Source organism: Vombatus ursinus, unplaced genomic scaffold, assembly GCF_900497805.2.
Source record: "Vombatus ursinus unplaced genomic scaffold, bare-nosed wombat genome assembly UNPS02011649.1, whole genome shotgun sequence".
Lineage (NCBI taxonomy): Eukaryota > Metazoa > Chordata > Mammalia > Diprotodontia > Vombatidae > Vombatus > Vombatus ursinus.
Genome location: NW_020951427.1, coordinates 265,964 through 285,076, shown reverse-complemented (window position 1 = coordinate 285,076; position 19,113 = coordinate 265,964). Strand labels below are relative to the sequence as shown.

General features: G+C 39.7%; 1 protein-coding gene across 3 annotated transcripts; it reads right to left on the bottom strand.

Annotated features, from left to right (window-relative positions):
- Positions 1 to 1,556: 1,556 nt before the first annotated feature.
- On the bottom strand, positions 1,557 to 11,681 carry LOC114039173 (zinc finger protein 420-like). 3 transcript variants are annotated; one of them, XM_027856847.1, is made up of 4 exons: positions 11,607 to 11,681; positions 7,712 to 7,838; positions 6,676 to 6,834; positions 1,557 to 4,490 (listed from the first exon to the last, which is right to left on the bottom strand). In XM_027856847.1, exons 1-4 carry the CDS (start codon positions 11,628 to 11,630, stop codon positions 2,230 to 2,232), a joined length of 2,571 nt encoding a protein of 856 aa, XP_027712648.1. In that variant the 5' UTR covers positions 11,631 to 11,681; the 3' UTR covers positions 1,557 to 2,229. The 3 variants fall into 3 exon arrangements, with proteins under 3 accessions (XP_027712648.1, XP_027712647.1, XP_027712649.1); XM_027856846.1 differs by lacking the exon at positions 11,607 to 11,681 and adding an exon at positions 10,010 to 10,195; XM_027856848.1 differs by lacking the exons at positions 6,676 to 6,834; positions 11,607 to 11,681 and adding an exon at positions 10,010 to 10,195.
- Between the last annotated feature and the right edge of the window lie 7,432 nt (positions 11,682 to 19,113).

Genomic DNA, 19,113 nt, shown 5'->3' with positions numbered 1-19,113 from the left:
GACAAACACAGAAAAGACTTATAAAAACTGACAACAAAGTAAGCAACATTAGCACAATAAACACAATGACTACAATAATACAAATGAAAATAACACTAAAAGGAAGAACTCAAGATTACAGTGACCAATTTTGGTCCTAAGAACAGATGACAAAACACTTTGTTCTCAGTAAAGGTGGGGAGCTATGGGATCAGAATGCTGCATACACTACCAAACACAGTTGTTTTTGCTTAACCATTTTTGTTACAAGGCAGGGTTCCAAGGGAGAGATAGATTAGTAAATGGTTGTGGTATTTAAAAAAAAAAAAAAGCATCAAATTTTAAGAGCCCCCAAAAGGAACTATGTAACATACCTGGAAAGAAACCCAGTGGTTGAACCTATGTATACAAGCCTGGGCCTCCACCAGCAGATATTAGCATTAAAGACAGAGTCAAAAGATGGCAATTAACAAAATGGTTCAAGGTCCACCCCTACTAGCTCCAGCTCCTAGACATATACAACATAGGCTTTAACCCAGTAAGAAGAACAACTTGGTCCTGACACCAGGCCTTGGACTTTACAGTCTGATGTCCATGGTGACATAGGTAATCACAGTGCCAGCAAGAGACAACTTTACCTATTTATGCCTCTCCTAAGAGTCTAATTATATCTCTTAAACATAAGTCTACTGCAATCAAGGACTGGGACTGTGGAATATAGTTGTATTACTGGGCTGACTTCATTAACTATCCTTATGATGGGCATATGCTCATGTTCTAAGTTGTTGCTTTTCTACCTAGGTTACAGTTTACCAGGAATTAGCTTCTCTTGGCTCATATAGTCCCCTCCAAGAGAAGATACGGGTGTCACCTGTCACAAGCTTCTCTTAGCCTCTGCCTCCCTTTAAGGACTGGGCACAAGACTGTCCCATATATCTCAAAGGCACTGCCAACAGTTTTATATCCAGCCAGATTTGTATAATCTCTTGTCACAGGGGCATTGAGTCAACTCAGAATATGGGAGGGTGGTTCTGATTGTCTACCATGCATTTTTAAAAAATTAATTATGAGGTGTACTGTACCCCCAGTAATCAGGAATTCGGTCCAGGCTGAGTCATGGCTGATTAAACTGCACATCAATTCAGGGCCTGCTATGTATCTTCTAGAGCAAGAGGCCACTGAATAGTGCCTGATCCTCGGCATGCTTTGAATAGACCTTCCTTCAGTCTAAAACTATAAGTCTTTAGCCTTAGAATGTCATTACTTTCTGTACCTCTTAATTTGAACCTAAGCACAAGTAGCTTGTCCACCACTACTTTCAATAGGAGTTATAGGCCTGAGGAGAGAAGTCAGGCACAGTGTAGGGGTAACATAAAGAATAGCTAGCTAATATCTCTATTCTCCAGACTTCAGGAGAAGGAGTCTATCCTTGCCAGTTTTTTTATTTCCTATTTGGGATTCCAGTTTCAAGATGTTCTCAGCATTTGGTGGAGAAGCTTCTCAGTGGTACTATGAACGAAGCAAGGAATTGAGTTATGGGACCAAATGACTTTCCAGCAATGAACAGGAAGCATGACTGCAATATGAAGTTTCAAAGTTTACTAGGTGGCCCATCATCTTTGCATAACAAAAGTCCTCAGTTCTGGACTTCTACCTCCCAGGCTTGTCTGTCAGCTGCCATGGCTCATCAGGCAGCCAAAAGTTCTGCCATATTCAATTAAAACACTTATTAAGTGCCTACTGTGTGCAAGGTGCTGTGTTAGCTGCTAGGGATACAAAGGTAAAAAATAACAGTCCTTACCCTCAAGTTGCTTACATTTGGGGGGGGGCACGCAATTAGAGGGGAGGGTTGGGATCCCATGCACAGAGATAAGTATGATACACAAAAGAGAGTGTAGTAGAGGCAGTGGAGAGATTTGACAAAGTGCTTTAGGAAATTTGAGGACAGAGAGAGAACATTTTATGCTCTGGAAGCTCAAGGACATCCTTGATGTTGCCAATTCTGTCTCAGTTCCAGTGACCCTATTGTTGGTCCAAAGTGCTGTTGAGCTCAGTGTCTAGTTCACTTGAGAAACTCTAGGGCATGACCCTAGTGGGTAAACCCATGCAAGGGATGCACTTAGACTGCTGGGAGAAGCCTTTGCCTCCCTTGCTTGCAGGAGAAGTGTCTCACCATTACCTAGGCACTAGTGGGCCTGGTGGTTATTGAGGCTTTTTTTTTTTTGATGGAAGCTTGTCACATTCAGAACACTAGGAGGGCTCATCTCCACTGTGAACTCGGATATGTTCATCAAGTTTAGATTGCTTAGAAAAACACTTGTCACATTCACTGCAGGAAAACACTCTTTCCCCCTTGTGTAGACGTTGATGGGCCTTCATTCCAGCCTTCCACCGGAAACTCTTGTTACACTCAGGACACTGGAAGGGTTTTTCACTTGTGTGTACAAGCTGGTGGTTTGTCAGGCTTCTCTTCTGACGGAAGCTCTTGTCACACTCAGGGCACTGGAAGGGCTTCTCCCCAGTGTGCACTCGGATGTGCTCTGTGAGCCTAAACTGATCGGCAAAGTTCTTACCACACTCACTACAGGAAAATGGCTTCTCCCTCTTATGTATTCGCTGGTGGGCCTTCAGATAGGCCTTCAAAGAGAAACTCTTGTCACAGTCAGGGCACTGAAATGGCCTCTCACCCCTGTGCAGACGTTGATGGGCCTTCATTCCAGCCTTCCACCGGAAACTCTTGTTACACTCAGGGCACTGGAAGGGTCTCTCACCTGTATGAACAAGCTGATGGTTGATGAGGCTTCTCTTCTGACGGAAGCTCTTGTCACACTCAGGGCACTGGAAGGGCTTCTCCCCAGTGTGCACTCGGATGTGCTCTGTGAGCCTAAACTGATTGGTGAAGTTCTTGCCACACTCACTACAGGAAAATGGCTTCTCTCCTTTATGTATTCGCTGGTGGGCCTTCACATAGGCCTTAGAAGAGAAGCTTTTGTTACATTCAGGGCAGTGGTAGGGTCTCTCCCCTGTATGTACCAACTGGTGATTAATTAGGCTCCTCTTGTGGCAGAAGCTCTTATTACACTGAGGGCACTGAAAGGGCTTCTCCTCGGTATGTACCTTGGTGTGGCTAGTCAGCTTAGACTTATGAGTGAAGCCCTTGCCACACACTCCGCAGGAAAATGGTCTGATCCCACTGTGTAGGCGCTGGTGGGCCTTCATGTTGCCCTTGAGGCGGAATCTCTTATCACACTTGGGGCACTGAAAGGGTCTCTCACCTGTGTGCATGAGTTGATGGTTGAGCAGACTTTTCTTCTGGTGGAAGCTCTTATTACACTCTGGGCACTTGAAGAGAAAGGCTATGTCTCCCATATGCATAAGCTGGTGATGAAGAAGACTTGCCTTCTGTCGGAAGCTCTTGCCACATTCAGCGCACTGGAAGGGCTTTTCTCCACTGTGCACCCTCATATGTCTGGTAAGTCTATACCGCTGGGTGAAGCCTTTGCCACACTCTCTACAGGAAAAAGGCCAGTCCCTACTGTGTAAACGTCGATGGGCCTTCATGTGGGACTTTCGACTGAAGCTCTTATCACACTCAGGGCACTGGAAAGGCTTTTCTCCACTATGTACCCTCATATGTTCAGTGAGTTTATACTGGTGAGTGAAGTCCTTTTCACACTGTGTGCAGGCAAATGGCCTCTCTGTGCTGTGTAAGCGCTGGTGGGCCTTCATGTAGGATTTTCGACAGAAGGTCTTACCACACTCAGGGCACTGGAAGGGCCTTTTTCCTGAATGTAGCTGCTGGTGTCTGAGGAGGTACTTTCTCTTAAAAAATCTCTTGCCACACACTGGGCAATGGAAAGGATTCTCACTTGTGTGTAATTTGATATGGGTGATAAACCGAGCTTTGCGAATGAAAACCTTACCACATGTATTGCAGGAAAACTGTCCATTTCCACTGTGCAGGCTCTGGTGGGATTTCAAACCAGCCTCCCATCGAAAGCTTCTATCACATTCAGAACACTGGAATAGTTTTTTCCCTACAGGTATGAACTGGCGATAACGCCGGTTCACACTGTAACTAAAGTTCTCACATTCACTAGACTGGAAACACTTCTTCCCATAATGCAAATGTAAGCCAGACTGCTTTCTAACTTTTTCCTTGCATTTGGAGCACGTGCATGGATTGTTCTTCGTATGGTTGCCATGATGTTTCGCTAGATGCCCTTTTACCTGGAAATTTTTCCCAAAGACAGAGTAAGAGCAAATTTTTGGCCCTAAGGAAGATTCCTGGTGATTGGGTACACTGAAAGTTTTGTGGCTCTCATATCTGCCACTCTGAGTGGAGTCCTCTAATTTTGGAATTGGAGTCTGCGTGCCTTGGATGCGCAGATATTCCACTGCGGCTTTTTGATAAGATTTGGAGGAAATCTCTTTCCTTTCCTGTGAGCCCTGCTTTTGAAGACTATCTAAATCACCTTCCTCCTTTTTTGTTCTTGCAGTTCCATGGTTCCCTGGAATTAAAAAGAAAAGATCCCATTACTACTTGTGTCTGTCTTAGAGTAAAGTAAAGAGATTTCCCCATTTTACAACTGAGCTTGAGAAAGTCTATTCTGAGCCATCCTAGAAATCCAGCTTTTAGCTTTTCCTAGGTCTCTCTCTCACAGATGCTTTAACTTTGCCCCCAAACCCCTGATCACTAACCAAATATAACCAGACTGCTGGAACCCAATTTAAATGTGAAAGGCTTACTCAGGAATAATAGTGACAAAAAATAAGGACTTAAGGTTTCTATGTGTCCAGTAACGTAAGTCAAACCCTATTAGGGGAACGGATTAATCCAGAGAATATAAGACTCTGGGTTATAACAAAATGGTATTTTAACCATATACATAGTTGTTACATTTTCTCTAGCCTATGGCAAAAACTTCAGGCTGCACAGACTTTTTTTTTCACTTTTAAAATGAATTTTATTATTGTTTCCAGTTTACTAAAGATACTAAATATGAGAGGTGAGTTTTTAGAAGCAGAGGTGTATGGACCCCAACCTTTGGCCACGTCCTATGGAAAGGTATGGAGTTTTGGGAACTATATTCCTCCCCTGTTTTCACGACTGCTTAAGAAAGGTTTCCTAAAAGACAGAACAAAGGGACCGCCAGGCTTTCAAGAAGGGTAAATAGAAGCTTATCAAAAGACCAAAGGTGTTAAACTAAGGGTGTTTACTCTCTTTGCCAAGGAGGCCTGTGTTGGGGCAGATGGCCACATGGATATGGAAGATGTTCCCCAGCTAAAAATCATGAGACAAGAAGGAACGGTGGCAACTGTTAAAATGGGGGCTGGAGTGCCATATTTTACATCAAAGCTGAGGCAGTATAGGTAGTAAAAAAAAGAATATTGGCTATGTGCTCGCAAAGTAAACCAGTCACTTAAATCTGCATGACTTTGGACAAGTCATTTAACTTCTCTAAACTTTACTACACCTGAAAATCAAGAATAAGTAAATGCATAAATAACTAAAAAAATAACTAAATGCACAAACTATAAAAGGTTTTTGTATTTGTTGAATTGAATCAAATGCCATAATGTATGTAAAACTGTTTTGGGGCAGGTAGGTGACGCAGTGGATAAAGCTCCAGCCTTTGAGTCAGGAGATCTGAGTTCAAATCTGGCCTCAGACACTTGACACTTACTAGCTGTGTGACCCTGGGCAAGTCACTTAACCCCAATTGCCTCACCAAAAAAAAAAAAAAGCAACAAAACTGTTTTGTAACTACATAGTTACAAAGTATACCTATTATTACTGTTATTATTATTAATACAACATAATGATGCCAGTAGTAATAATAATAGTTTATAATTATATAATTCTTTACAGTGATATAATAAATCCACCATTTCCTAGGCTCAAGTCTTTTAAGACCTTTCTTTTCCCTTTAACGAGGATAAAGCATCCTATTTATTTCTTAATCCAGGTGAAATTATCAACCACTTTGTCTTCCCTAGAAAAAGAATACAACAGGGCTCAAACTTGTTTCTTTTGATTGTTACAATCTTAGCTATAGCTTGAGTCCTATTTTGGCTTTAAGTACATAATTTACTCCCTTACTAGAAGAGCTGGCCAGGTACCCATAGAACCCAGTTATATTATTATGAGAGCAAAATATTAGTGGTCTAGAGTACTGGTCTCAAACTCAAATAGAAATGGGGACCACTAATCAATATATAAAGGTCCCTGTCAGCCAGATATTGACTTGGTTTTAAAATGAAATGTTATCTATGTTTTATTGTATTTTTATTTATTTTGTTAAGCATTTCCCAATTACATTTTAACCTGGTTCAGACTGCACCCAAAGTACTGTGCACTGCATGTTTGATACCTCTGGAGAGGCATCCTGGCCAATGATCCATTGGGAAGGAAACCCCAACGTGAAACAGCATTCATTAACCACTCCATTTGCCTCTAACACATAACATTCTTAATTTTTAGAATTAAGAATTCCAGGTTCCCTAAACATGACAAGAAAAATGGAGGAATATTCACCTTATTCAATCTAAAAGAGATAACAGTTCTCAGAATAATGGGATACTTTACTTCAAGGGCTATGGAACCTTCGAACATTTAGCTCCATGATTCTCAAATGTCTCAAAATTCTCAAAACTGTGAGGTAGGAAAAGTGATACCCATTTGTTTTCACTTACCCCTAAACAGTTTCTTCTCAGTGACCTTCAAATTGAAATGCTCATAAGCATTCAGGCTGACTCCTATTTCTGCTTGTTCCAAATCTCCCCAATTCCCGACAAATAATACTTCTCCTAGTTCAATCCGGAATATCAAATCTGGCTTGGGAATGGTATAGTCTGTCAAGGAAGGTCACATAGAAACAATTATTTTCCCTGGATGTTTGGTCTGAAAGCATGTATTGATTATTGTTCTTCAATACGAACTCATCATACCAGTCAAGTCAATCTCTTTCCGTGTGTGTGTGTGTGTGTGTGTGTGAGAGAGAGAGAGAAAAAGAGGAAAAAAAGAGAGAGAGAGAGAGAGATTGAGTGTATGTATGTCCACACTTAATCCCATCTCTGTTTTTTTTTAATGCTCTCCCACCTCAAAAAGCCCTTCTTCATTCTCACTGACAATACAATCCTACCCCTTCACAAAGCTTTCCTCTAACTATTCCAATAAACATTAATCTCTCACTTATCAGAATTCCTATAGTATGTGCAGTATATGCCACCAAACTGGTTTCTTCATTATATAGTTTTGGCAATTTATTTGCCAATAGTTTCTTATTTATTTTATTGGTCTAAGTCTTAGTTTTCAACAATCATAGGCTCGCAGAAGATGAAGTACTGTATTATTCTTTGCTAGCAACCTGACTGAGGGCTCACCAAAGAGCCTTCCCCCGAATAGCCGCCATCCAATTCCACTGTTGTTACTATTGTTGTTCAGAAGTTTTTCAGTTGTGTTTGACTCTTCATGACTCCATTTGGGGTTTTCTTGACAAAGGTACTGGAATGGTTGGCCATTTCCTCATGCAGCTCATTTTACAGATGAGGAACTGAGGCAAACAGTAACCTGCCCAAGGGTCACTGAGCTAGTAAGTGTCTGAGGCTGGATTTGAGCTCACGAAGATAAGTCTTCCTGATTCTAGATCTTGCACTATATCCACTGTGCTACCTAGCTACCCTCCAATTCTATAGAGTTTCTAAAATTTTTTTAATAAATACTACTTACCCAAGGAAACCAGGGTTGAGTAATTGGCCCTCATCACATGCTTGTAAAGGTCTTTCTGCCAATCATCCAGGATATCCCACTCTTGCTCTGAGAAATATATGGCCACATCATCAAACTTCACTGGGACCTGGAATCATAAGCACCATATTGACATTTAGTTTTTACCAATGACATTGCTGTTCTTTTTTTTTTTTTTTTTTGTGAGGCAGTTGGGGTTAAGTGACTTGCCCAGCCGGATATGAACTCAGGTCCTCCTGACTCCAGGGTCAGTGCTTTATCCACTGTGTCACCTAGCTGCCCTGACATTGCTGTTCTTATAGAGACTTTGCAGTTGTTTGTTCCAAAGAGGGGACTACAAATTTATTCCAATAATGGCAATTAATTTGAAGAATACAGAAAAGCATGGGAAGATTCATATAAACTGATGAAAAGTGAATTAAGCAGAACCAGGAAAACAATATACACAAGGGCAATACTGGAAAGAACAAGAAATGGAAAGAAATACTAAATGTAAAGAACAAGAAAATCAAAATGGAATACTACAAAATTGTACTAACCAAGCTTGATCCCAAACAAGAAATACAAAAATACACTTTTTTTCCTTCTTTGAAGAGACAGGAGACTATGGATGTGGATCACTGCATAGAAGGTAGGATTTGTTTGACTAGTTTTGAACTGCTTTTTTTTCCTCCTTTATTATAAGAGATGACTCTTTGTGGGGCACAGGGGAGATATATGAAAATGAAAGTAATATAAAAACAAAAGGCCCATAATTTAAAAAATAACAAAATCTACAATGACTATATTAATATAACAAAAATACAACTATAAGCAGCCACTGTAATGACCAGTCTTGGTCTGACTAGAGAAAAAGTGGTGAAATACCATCTCAAAAGAGATGTAAAGGACCATATAGGCCTATGCTATCAGATATGGTCAAGTGGTTTTGCTTAATGGGTTTTCTTTGTTACAAAATGAAGGTTCACTGTTGGTGGTGGGCAAGGGAAGGAAGCAGGATACTTACTGTGGTATAAAAAATAAAAGTCTAACAAATAAAGTTTAAAATTTTAAAATCCCAGCTAATGAAAAACTGAAAACAGTGTAAATGTTCAATGCCTGAGCAATGGTTAAACAAATTGTCGTACATCAAAGGCAATGGTGCCCACAACCATCGAAAAAATAGAAATGTGGAAAAAGTAATGCAAAATGGGGTAGGCAAGAGAAAAAAGATACTTTATTTACTGATTGTGGGAAGGGATCAAACCTGATTTCTTTCATGTAGGGAATTCCTTATGAGAAATTTCCTCTACAAGTGCAAATGGGAGTTTTCTTTTTTGCCTGGCACACAGTAGGTGCTTAATAAATGTTGACTGGAGAGTTACACTGGACACTGAAAGGTTAAGTGACTTGCCTGGGTTCACTCAGCCAGCATGTGTTGAAGGGGGTGACTTGAGCCCAGATTCCTGACTCTTGTGGTCAGCTCTATCCACTATACCACAATGCTTCCTATACATTTTCTCATAACTATGTAAAAAATACATAACACACTCGAATATATACAAGGATGAGAATGTTAGTTATTAGTGGTGTGCCATTGGTTTCTACATGTTTATTTTGTCAAATGCAATTTTTAAAAAATGTCTCTCCTCATGACCTTTATAAGTTTCCAATGAAATGTAGTTGAAAACATATCGTACTAGAAATCAGAAGGTAGGAAGTAATAAAGGCTTGTAGTTCTCTTATTTATTGGTTTGGCCAATAATTATCTGTCTGGCCTTAGCCAAGTCTTCTCTGAATCTTAAGTTTCAACTGTAAAATTTGTCCTATCTCAACAAGATGTGAGCATTAAATCAAATGTTATATTCTTCAGTATTCAAATGGATCTATGATTAATGGACCTATAAACTATAATCCTACTACAGAAATCTCTAATATCACTTCCTCTTAATAATTTTTCTAGTACTTTGAACAACCAATTAAAAAATAAACATTTATTAAGCACCTACTATGTGTCCGGCACTGTGCTAAGCACCGGAACAAAATGTTTAATGTAGATGTAGTGTTACCCTCCAATAATGCAGAAAGAAACTCATTTGTGTCTGCCTAGTCTGTGGCTCATATCCTTGGTCTCCCATAAATTTGTCATCAGGGGTTCACTATGTAGGTTAGACATCAGTTTTCCCCCAATCTATTTTATTGGCCAAACTTCTTCAATTATGTTTCTTTGAAGATATCCTTTATACCTCTTCTCTTGTTTAATTCCTTGTTTGTAATGTATCACAGCGTGCTCCCACATACCATGTAACTCTCCACTGGCTTTTGGGGGTGATCTTCAACTTCAGTTCTTTGGAAACTACAGACTTCCATGACTTGGAGCCATGTAGCATCACAGAAGATCACTGGTGTTTAAAAAACTGGATTTTTGTTTTAGGTAGAAGCTTTGGGTAATCAAAAGAACTTTGTAATTTCCAAAAGACAATCCAGCTTGCCCTTTTCTTCTTGTTCAATTCTGAGCCCAGCTGATGGTCCAATGTTCCACATTGGTCCAAGACACACATGTGGGCATACATACATACAGACAGACAGACACACATTAAAGAATAGTGGATAAACCGTCAGATTTGGTCACTCTATTAGTTGTTCTTGTTTAACTAATATATGTAACCAGTCTGAGAGCGTATGCAGCATTCCATAGGATTGTAGATCTACAGTTAGAATGGCCCCCAAAAGAGGAAAGAAGAAGCATTTATAATGCCTACTATATTCTAGGCACTGTGATAAGTATTTTTTTTTTACAAATATTATTCATTTGATCCTTAAAACAACCCTGAGGGGTTGCTGATATTATTATTCCCATTTTATTATTATTCCCATTTGCTTACAGGCAAACAGAGGTTAAGTGACTTGTTCAGGGTCACACAAGTGTCTGAGACTGGCTTTGAAAGCCATTTAGTCCAACCACATCATTTTACAAACGAGGAAACTGAGATCCAGGGATGTTGAGTGACTTGCCCAGGCCACACTCTTTTTCTCTTCTCACAAGTGAGTAATGAATTTTGGTGGTGCGGTGGAAGGGGTTATCCATATCCATGTGTATGTATACATGGAGATATAGCTGTACATACACACATATATATACACACATGTGTATGAGAGAGAAGGTTGATGGATAAGTGCTATAAATTGTCCAACCGCACATCACAGCCTAGATAATAGGCCTTCTTGGGGTTTTGGGACAATAATGGTTAAATAATGCCTATAATAAAGTGCTTTAAAAATAGTTAAATGCTACCAAAAAACAAAACAAAACAAAACAGCTCTTCAACTACTTACAAGAGAGCAATCACCCTCTAAGTCTTGTCTTCAAGCTAAACATCCCCCGTTCCTTCCCCTCTGCCCACACAAACCGAACTTGGCACCGTACCAAGCAGCCCCCGAACCCTACGGACCAGCCAAGCTGGCCTGAACCTGTCCTCTGTCCGCGCCTGAACTCAGCCTCCCATCAGCTCCCGTCAGCATCCCTCAGCTTGAGCGCAGGTGGGAATCCTGCGCCCCGTCTCCCCGCCCCCTCCGCAAAGTCAGCCCCTCGAGGGCAGGATGCGCCGTTCCGCCGCTGCCTCTGCACCGCCAGCCCCAAGGATGGGGTCCCCCTGCAGCCCGGGGGCGCTCCCGGCCGTGGCTAGCCCGGTGACTGCCTCTCTAAAGAACCTGTTCTCAGGGTCCAGGCGAGGGGAAGCGAACCAGAAATCCCGACGTCTACGCATTGCACTGCTGAGAGCAGCCGCAGGTCTCCGGCGCCCGCACGCTGCAACGATTCGGAGACCCCCGGGGGCTGCCGAGCTCCTGCCCCTGCCCCCGCCCCCCCCCGCTCCCCAGCTAGGCCCGCGCGTCTCACCGAAGCCGGCGCCGCCGCGGCCATGACCCTCGGTGTCTCGCCCAGACACCGGGGAGGCTGTGGAGGGTCCGGTCCTTCCCCGTCCCCGTCCCCGTCCCCCTCTTCCTCCCACCCCGCTCCGCCAGCGGCCCGGCCCAGGACGTCCGGCCGGGGAAGAGGCCGAAAGCCTGGAGGGCGGGGAGCCAGGGGCCGGAGCAGGGGAGCGGAGCTCATCCCTGGCCGTTCTGAGCCCGGAGGGCCGGCCCCGAGCTGGGCTGCCCCCGGTGCCCGAGCACCAGCGCCCCGGCCCCAGCTGATCTCCCCTTGCAACCTGCAGCAGTTGCCGGGCACACGCGCTGCATCATGGGACTCCAGCTCCTCTCCAGCCTGAGATGCTGCTACTTAACCGTGGATCCCCGAGACACAGCGCCGCCTCCGGTGTGGAGGAGTAAAGGCGTGTCGGAGGAGTCCCGAACCAAAAGCTTCGTTGCTGCCGGGGAACTCAAGGCATCTCTCAAAGCCTCTTACATCATGGTTGGCCCCAGAGCTGCTTGTGGATTTCCAGGGGACCTCAGGCTAGGGAGACCTAAGGTTGCACCAGATTAAAATTTATTTTTTCAATGAACAAAAATACGTTTTCTCTTCTTTCCATCCCACCTTCCCCACTTGGGGGGGAAAAAAACTCTTGTAACAAATATGTCTAATCATGCAAAACAAATACCCACCATTGGGCCATGTCCTGAAACACGCCTCATTCTGCATCTTGAGTCTGTCATCTCTCTCTTACTAAGTGGACGACATGACTGAATTCAATAACCAACCCCTCTTAATTGCAGCGTCTTCCCTCTGTTAATTATTTCCTATTTATCCTGTATATAGCTTGTTTTGTATATATTTGTTTGCACGTTGTCTCCCCCATTAGATTGTAAGCCTCTTGAGATCAGGGATCTTTTGCCTCTTTTTGTATCCCCAGCGCTTAGCACAGTGTCTGGCATGAAGTAGATGCTTAATAAATGTTTATTGAATTGAATCGAACCATTTATTAACAAAAATGAATGTTGAAAAATTACAAAGAATAAATTATGAGAGGATACCTCCCATGTCTCCTTTGCAGAGTGTTGGGACTACTAGAGTTCCATGGGTATGAAACACTAAATATTTCGTCAGATTTTTATTCAATGTATTGATCAGTTTTGTTGATTTCTCTTTTTTCTCTTTAAAAATTTTTTTTTAAAAAACATGGAATGTCTCTCTAGGAGTATGGAGGATACAGGGAGAAATGTAGGTGATGTAAAAACAAAATATCAATAAAAGTTTATTTTTAAAAACATATTAAGTGCACTGACTTAGAATACAAGCTCATCTGCAGAACATGAGGACAGATTTGGGAGTGTAATTTCAAAAAACAAAAAAAGAAAAAAGAAAAACATCAGCTGAGTCAAAGAGTCTATAAGGAGTCTGCTGTGATCACTGTTAAAAAAAAAAGGTGATGTAAAAGTTATGACAGGTGGATTCTCTCAGGGGTGTATGGTACCCTCAGATATTGAAAGAACCAGAGGAAGTTTGAGTGAATATCTGATATTCTGATATAGTCTGATATATCAGATAATATCTGATATAGTCATATTGGCCACATTGAAGCCATATGTCCTCTCAATAAAACTGATTTGCTTTACTATCTTTCATGCTCCATGCAGAGGTGTGCTGGTACACATTTAATAACTATTTATGTATGCACAACACACTTTTAAGTTTAACCTGCACTATTAATGTTTTATCCATCACTTTCTTAACTTTACACAATCAACAAACACTACATCAAGCCCTGACTCGTAGTATTTGCCAATTTCTGAGCTGGAAATGTTCACATTGAATAATTAACAATTGGCTCTTGCCAGCCCACACAAGCTGTCTCCAGGTCTATGCTATTTCCCTGGCTCCATGTATAGGCATATAATTATAATTAATGCAAATTTGCATTAAGACAGTTGTCAAGAGAGACTTTAACGCTGCAGTAGATAGGCATATAAGATTAATGGAAATGACCACTCCCCATTTTCTAATTCTATACTTAATTGAAAAACCACATATCCCATCATCTTAGAAATGAAAGCAATACTCATATTTACATGTCTTTATTTTAATTCAACAAAACATCAAGGACACACATCCACAGTGGCTGGTCCTTAATTAAGGTGAAACATGACACAAGGCACAAAACAACTGTGTGACAGCATACATGAGGGCTTTGTCTTTGTGATTTTGTGCTTTGGAGGGTCAGATTTTTAAAGTGCTAGCTCTGACTTCCCATTTCCCACTTTGGGTTTGCCAATATTTTAATTGATAAGGTAAGTGCTATTTTTTTTCTCTTGGTTTCTGGGTCTATATTGCAAGGTCTTTGGATATCACTATGTGGGAATTGGTGGAGAGTGTTACCCTGGCTTGTGGTTAGCCTAGCAAATGTATCATTCTCAACACACATGTGAAGATGGCTATTTAACATAGCCTGTCAATTGCTGATTATTTCATACACATAACTGCAGGGAGGGATAGACCTGGCATTTCGAGGTCTCTTTAAAAAAACTTTTAAAAGTTCAGGAATGCAATAGGTAGGCAATAGTGTATATGTATGTATATATATATGTATTTAAATATTAATATATCTATGTCTCTAAGTACAAATATATATATATATTATTAAACATTTAATAAGCCAAAGTGTTGCAATAGAAATATATATGTACATAAATATATATAGTAATACAAATATCACTGTCTTTATATGAAGTCTCCTATATATGGGGGAGCACTTGTAGCTACATTACATATCTTAGTTCTGTGGTCAAAATTTAAAGCTGCTTTATAGCTACTCATTTGGGTTATGGTTTTCTCCCCAGTTCAGGCTTGCAGGAGAATGGGAACTTTGTATTAGTCTTTATATAAGCAGAGATCAAGACTCTACAGTTACTTTTCTTCCTGCTGATGTATCAAAGACTGAGGCCATTGTATCAACTGTCTATTAGATATTTCAAACTGAATGTTTCATAGCTATATCTAATTCAGTATGTCTAAAACAGAACTCATTATTTTTCCTTCCAAACTTACTTCTTTTGGCTTTTCCCCATTTCTATCTAAGGCACCACTATTCTTCTAGTTTCCCAAGTTTGTAACCTTGGTATTATTTTCAACTTCTCATGTCTCCTCACCTCATCGATCCAATCAGTTAGAAATCTATCCAATCAGCAAGAAATCTTGCCATTTCTACCTTTCCGACATCTCTAGCATCCATCCTTTTCTCACTACTCACATAGCCACTACATTTCAAGCCCTCGTCACCTTTTTCTTAGTCTATTGTAATGGCCTCCTGATTGAGTTCCCTATCTTAAGTCTCACACTCCAAACCATGCTACCCATGTAGTGTAGGTTGCCAAAGTGATTTTCCTTATGCTAAGGTCTTATGATGTCACTCACTTTAGGGGCTCCCAATTGCCTCTAGGATCAGATATAAATTCTTCTATTCAACTTTTTAGGTCTTTCACAACCTTTGTCCAACTTAAATTGCCAGGCTCTTTTCTCTTGCCCTCTATAATCCAGCTAAGACAGCTTTTTCTCTGTTCCTCATATATGGTATTCCGTTTCTTTCTCTATGCCTTTGTCCTGGCTGCTTCCCATTCCTGGAGCATAATCTCCACTCATTACTTTTGACTAAAGATTAAACCTCAGGTTTAAACAAAAGAAAAGAGAAGAGGCAGGACTGTGGAGATAGAAGGAAAAAATCAAAGATAGAGCCTATCCCAAGAGCTGATTTTGCAACCACATGACCACTACAGTAGTTTCTTTTCCTGAAAAAGGAAAATAAAATCACAGTTCAATGTTGAGAGATCTCTGATTTTCTGGGGCTCATGAACAAAAATAATTACATTAAAATTTCACTTGTGACGGAGGATAAAACAATTGGAAGCTCTCCTCTGATTTTTAAACAGACCTTTCATGGCAGAAGAAACCGGTAAAAAGCAAAGGCAGGGGAAGGGGACATACTACATCTTTTGTCTTTTGACTCCCTGGATTCTGATCTCTCTCCACACTCTGTTTTTCTGGGTCACTGAAGTAACATTTTTTTCTTTTACCTAGAACAAAGTATAGCTTTTGTTAGCATTTCTTTCCTTGGATCAATGATCTAAATACTCAAATCATTCCCTGAATTCCCACCCCTACATAGGGGACCTTCTCTCATCAATGACAATGTGTCCCATTATGCCACTAATATAAGTTTCAATTCCCAAAATGATGAGATAGCTCTAATTAGTAAACCAAACCATTTTCTATCCTATTAAAATTTGTGACCCATCAAATTAACATCAAATAAAATCATGTCTACCTATAGAAGAAATAAAATTAAAATGCAAAACACAGAGATAAGCTTAGAAAACATGAAATGGCTCTAATTAGTAAACCAAAGACCATTTTCTAGCCTATTAAAAGTTTTGACCCAACAAATTAATGTCAAAAGCATGCCTATAGAAGAACTAAAATATGAAAAATATAGAGATAAGTTTAGAAAATACTACTTCAGCTATCCTTTGATTTCTTATGTGGAAAAAATTTTTTCACACAAATTCACATATTGATACACAAATATACAGTGGCCTATATAATCCTTCTCAACTAATATTATGTTGACCAGGCATTAGGAGAAAAGTCTGATAAAATTTTCTAATATGAGATTTTATAAATGTTTAACTATAATAAAATGAAAATAATATTTTATTCCTACTTTAGTCAGAATGACCAGAAAGTTCTCTCAATGAAATTCTTTCTTTCTAAACTCATAGAATCATAAATTCAGGGCTGAAGGGACCTTACAAGTCATTGAATCCAGCACCCTCATTTTACAGATGATGATCCTGAGGCATACAGATGGACATATATGGCACATATATGGAAATCAACGAGCTGAAATTCAAATACCCATTGTCCTTTGATTCCATTCAGACTACACCAAATTACTGGAAAAAGAGACGATAACCTCCAAACCAAATTAATACCAACGAACATACACATATAAGGCATACATACATACATCTTTACCACTGAAGCATGAAAAACTTATAAAACACTGATTTGATTGTACAACAATAGTAGATCCCAACATGCTGGGGGTCTTCCTTGTGTTCTCTTTCCATTTTATGGCTACAAAATAGAGCCTATGGATCCACCCCATGGTTGTCCCTTCCTCTTGCTATATGACTGGCTCATCTTTTATCTGATCAGATATTTCTTTGATGAAACCTGTTAAACCACTTCCCTTGAGTAATTGCTGGTTCTTAATACATTGCAGCCTACTCATGTCCACTGTGTTCTTCTCCACCATACTTTAAGTGATCCTCAACTTAGTTCTTTGAAGATTGTAGATGTCCATGACTCTCATCCCTACAACATCACCTGAAGATGGCATCTGCTTCAGGGAGAAGCTTTAGGTCATTAAAACTTTGTAGTTTCCCAACAACAATCCAACTTGTTCTCTGTCTCCTTTTCAACTGTGATTTCTATTCCAGACTGATGGACAAGGTTTATAGGCTTTCCATCTAACTGCATGTACTAGTTTGAACAATATGCATTCTTCATCTACTTGGTTTTTCCTGCATTTATATATGAGTTTCTTATGCCCTATCACATGATCAGTTTTTGCAGAGATAATGTGTAACACTGCAAAACAGATACACTCCTTAAGATTACCATTCGCTAATCTCTAAACACCTATTATTTTTAGTTTTTGAAAGAATTTTATTCACATCTTTAATTTCTTCTTTATTTATTTGAGTTCTCTAAATTTGAAAGGCCCCAACAATTACTGTCTTACTATCTGTGACTTATAATCCATTTACTTTTTTCTTTCAATACTCAGAAGCTATATCACTAATTATCTATAATGCCTTTAAGCATAGTAGTTTCTTTGTTTCTCTTAATCAAATCTATTTTTAATTGCATTTTCTGAGATAATGATTGTCACTTTGGCTTTTTAAAAAACTCCTTTAAGGCATAATTATAGGATCACAGATCCAGAGCTGGGAAGGAACTTAGAGATCATCTAAAACAATGTTTTTCAAACTGTGGTCCAGTGATCCTGGAGGTTGGAAATTCCTTCAGGAGATTCTCAAGGTCAAAACTATTTTCATAATAATACTAAGGCAATTTAATTTCTACTACAGTACATATCAACAGATATAACCCATATAACCAAAAACTTTTTTATTGGGGATGGAGGGAGGTCCTAGAGTATAAAGGGATCTTGAGACCAAAATTGAGACCACTTATCTAAAGTGACCCTCTCATTTCATAGTGAAAAAACTGAGGTCCAGGGCAGCTTGCTCAAAGTTATATGGGTAGCAAAGTAACAGAGTCAAGATTTAACCCTTGGACTTCACCTCAATTTTTGCCATGTCATAATTACACACTCCAGAGCATGGAATAATTCCTTTTACCTATATTGTTCCTTATATTTATATTTATTATATTTATTTACATATTTATATTGTAGGTACTCATCTGTTCATCAAATTGGATTGAATTTTAGTTTGCTCTTAACATGCAGAGAATGGAGCCTTTGAGCCCTGATTAGTAGCTTCCTAAATTTTTAGAAACTTACTCAAATCTAACTAAATCAGGCAACAAAATGAAAATTCCACTCCATTAGTTATTTGAGAAGTTCACAAACTTAAGAGACACCACTTAGATAAATCAGTTTTAGCACTTATCTCTTCCATAGCATAAAACAAGAGAGGACTAACTAAATCATACAAGGAAATGCAGCTCATTTGTTCTCAGAGACACTGCAAATTAACTGCAGTACAATTATGTCAAAAGTAAACAGCTTGGCCCCAACCACTCTGACAAAATTTTCCTTTATGGGACACAGTGGGCAAAATGACACGTGATGGAGAGACTTAAGGCAATATCTGTCCTCTACTAGGGACATTTTTCTTAAAGTGACCTTCATACAATATGGATTTATTAAAAAGTTTTTATGTTAAAAGAGTACAGTGAGTAGATGCACTCAATAACCAAGAAATACATTCAACATCAAGTCCTTATTTGACCAAAACAGAAAAGAGTTGAATCCTGAAGCAACTAAAATCAAATGAGTAAGCAAGAGAAACATGAATTAGACACTGTTTCCCCAACTTTTCATAATTCAGATTCTCATCTCTGCTTTTTATGCAACTCAACTAAGTGGAATTTTGATATTTCCAAAGATCCTTACTGTTATCTAACTAGTTTCAGCCAAGTCACAGGAATGCTTGTTGATAGATTTTTTTATTACTATTAAGATCCTGTGGAAAGTACTATACCATTATACTACAAACACCTTCTTAAACTTTGTATAAAGATTTGTTTCAAGTAGGTTGCTTATACACATCAAATTATTAGATTTTGCTCCTTAATTTAAGTCCAAATTTTCTGATTCCTAAATCTAATACTGTTGCCACTATGTCCATTGCCTTTCTTACATGACAAACACTAAGAGTAA

What these genes read in the sequence shown, in the direction of transcription:
- LOC114039173 (XM_027856846.1), bottom strand. Translation starts at nt 10,078, where the DNA reads ATGGAAGTCTGTAGTTTCCAAAGAACTGAAGTTGAAGATCACCCCCAA. An exon ending in AGCCAGTGGAGAGTTACATG is followed by an intron (nt 7,839 to 10,009) that starts GTATGTGGGAGC and finishes TTATGATTCCAG; the next exon opens with GTCCCAGTGAAGTTTGATGA. An exon ending in CTCAACCCTGGTTTCCTTGG is followed by an intron (nt 6,835 to 7,711) that starts GTAAGTAGTATT and finishes CTTCCTTGACAG; the next exon opens with ACTATACCATTCCCAAGCCA.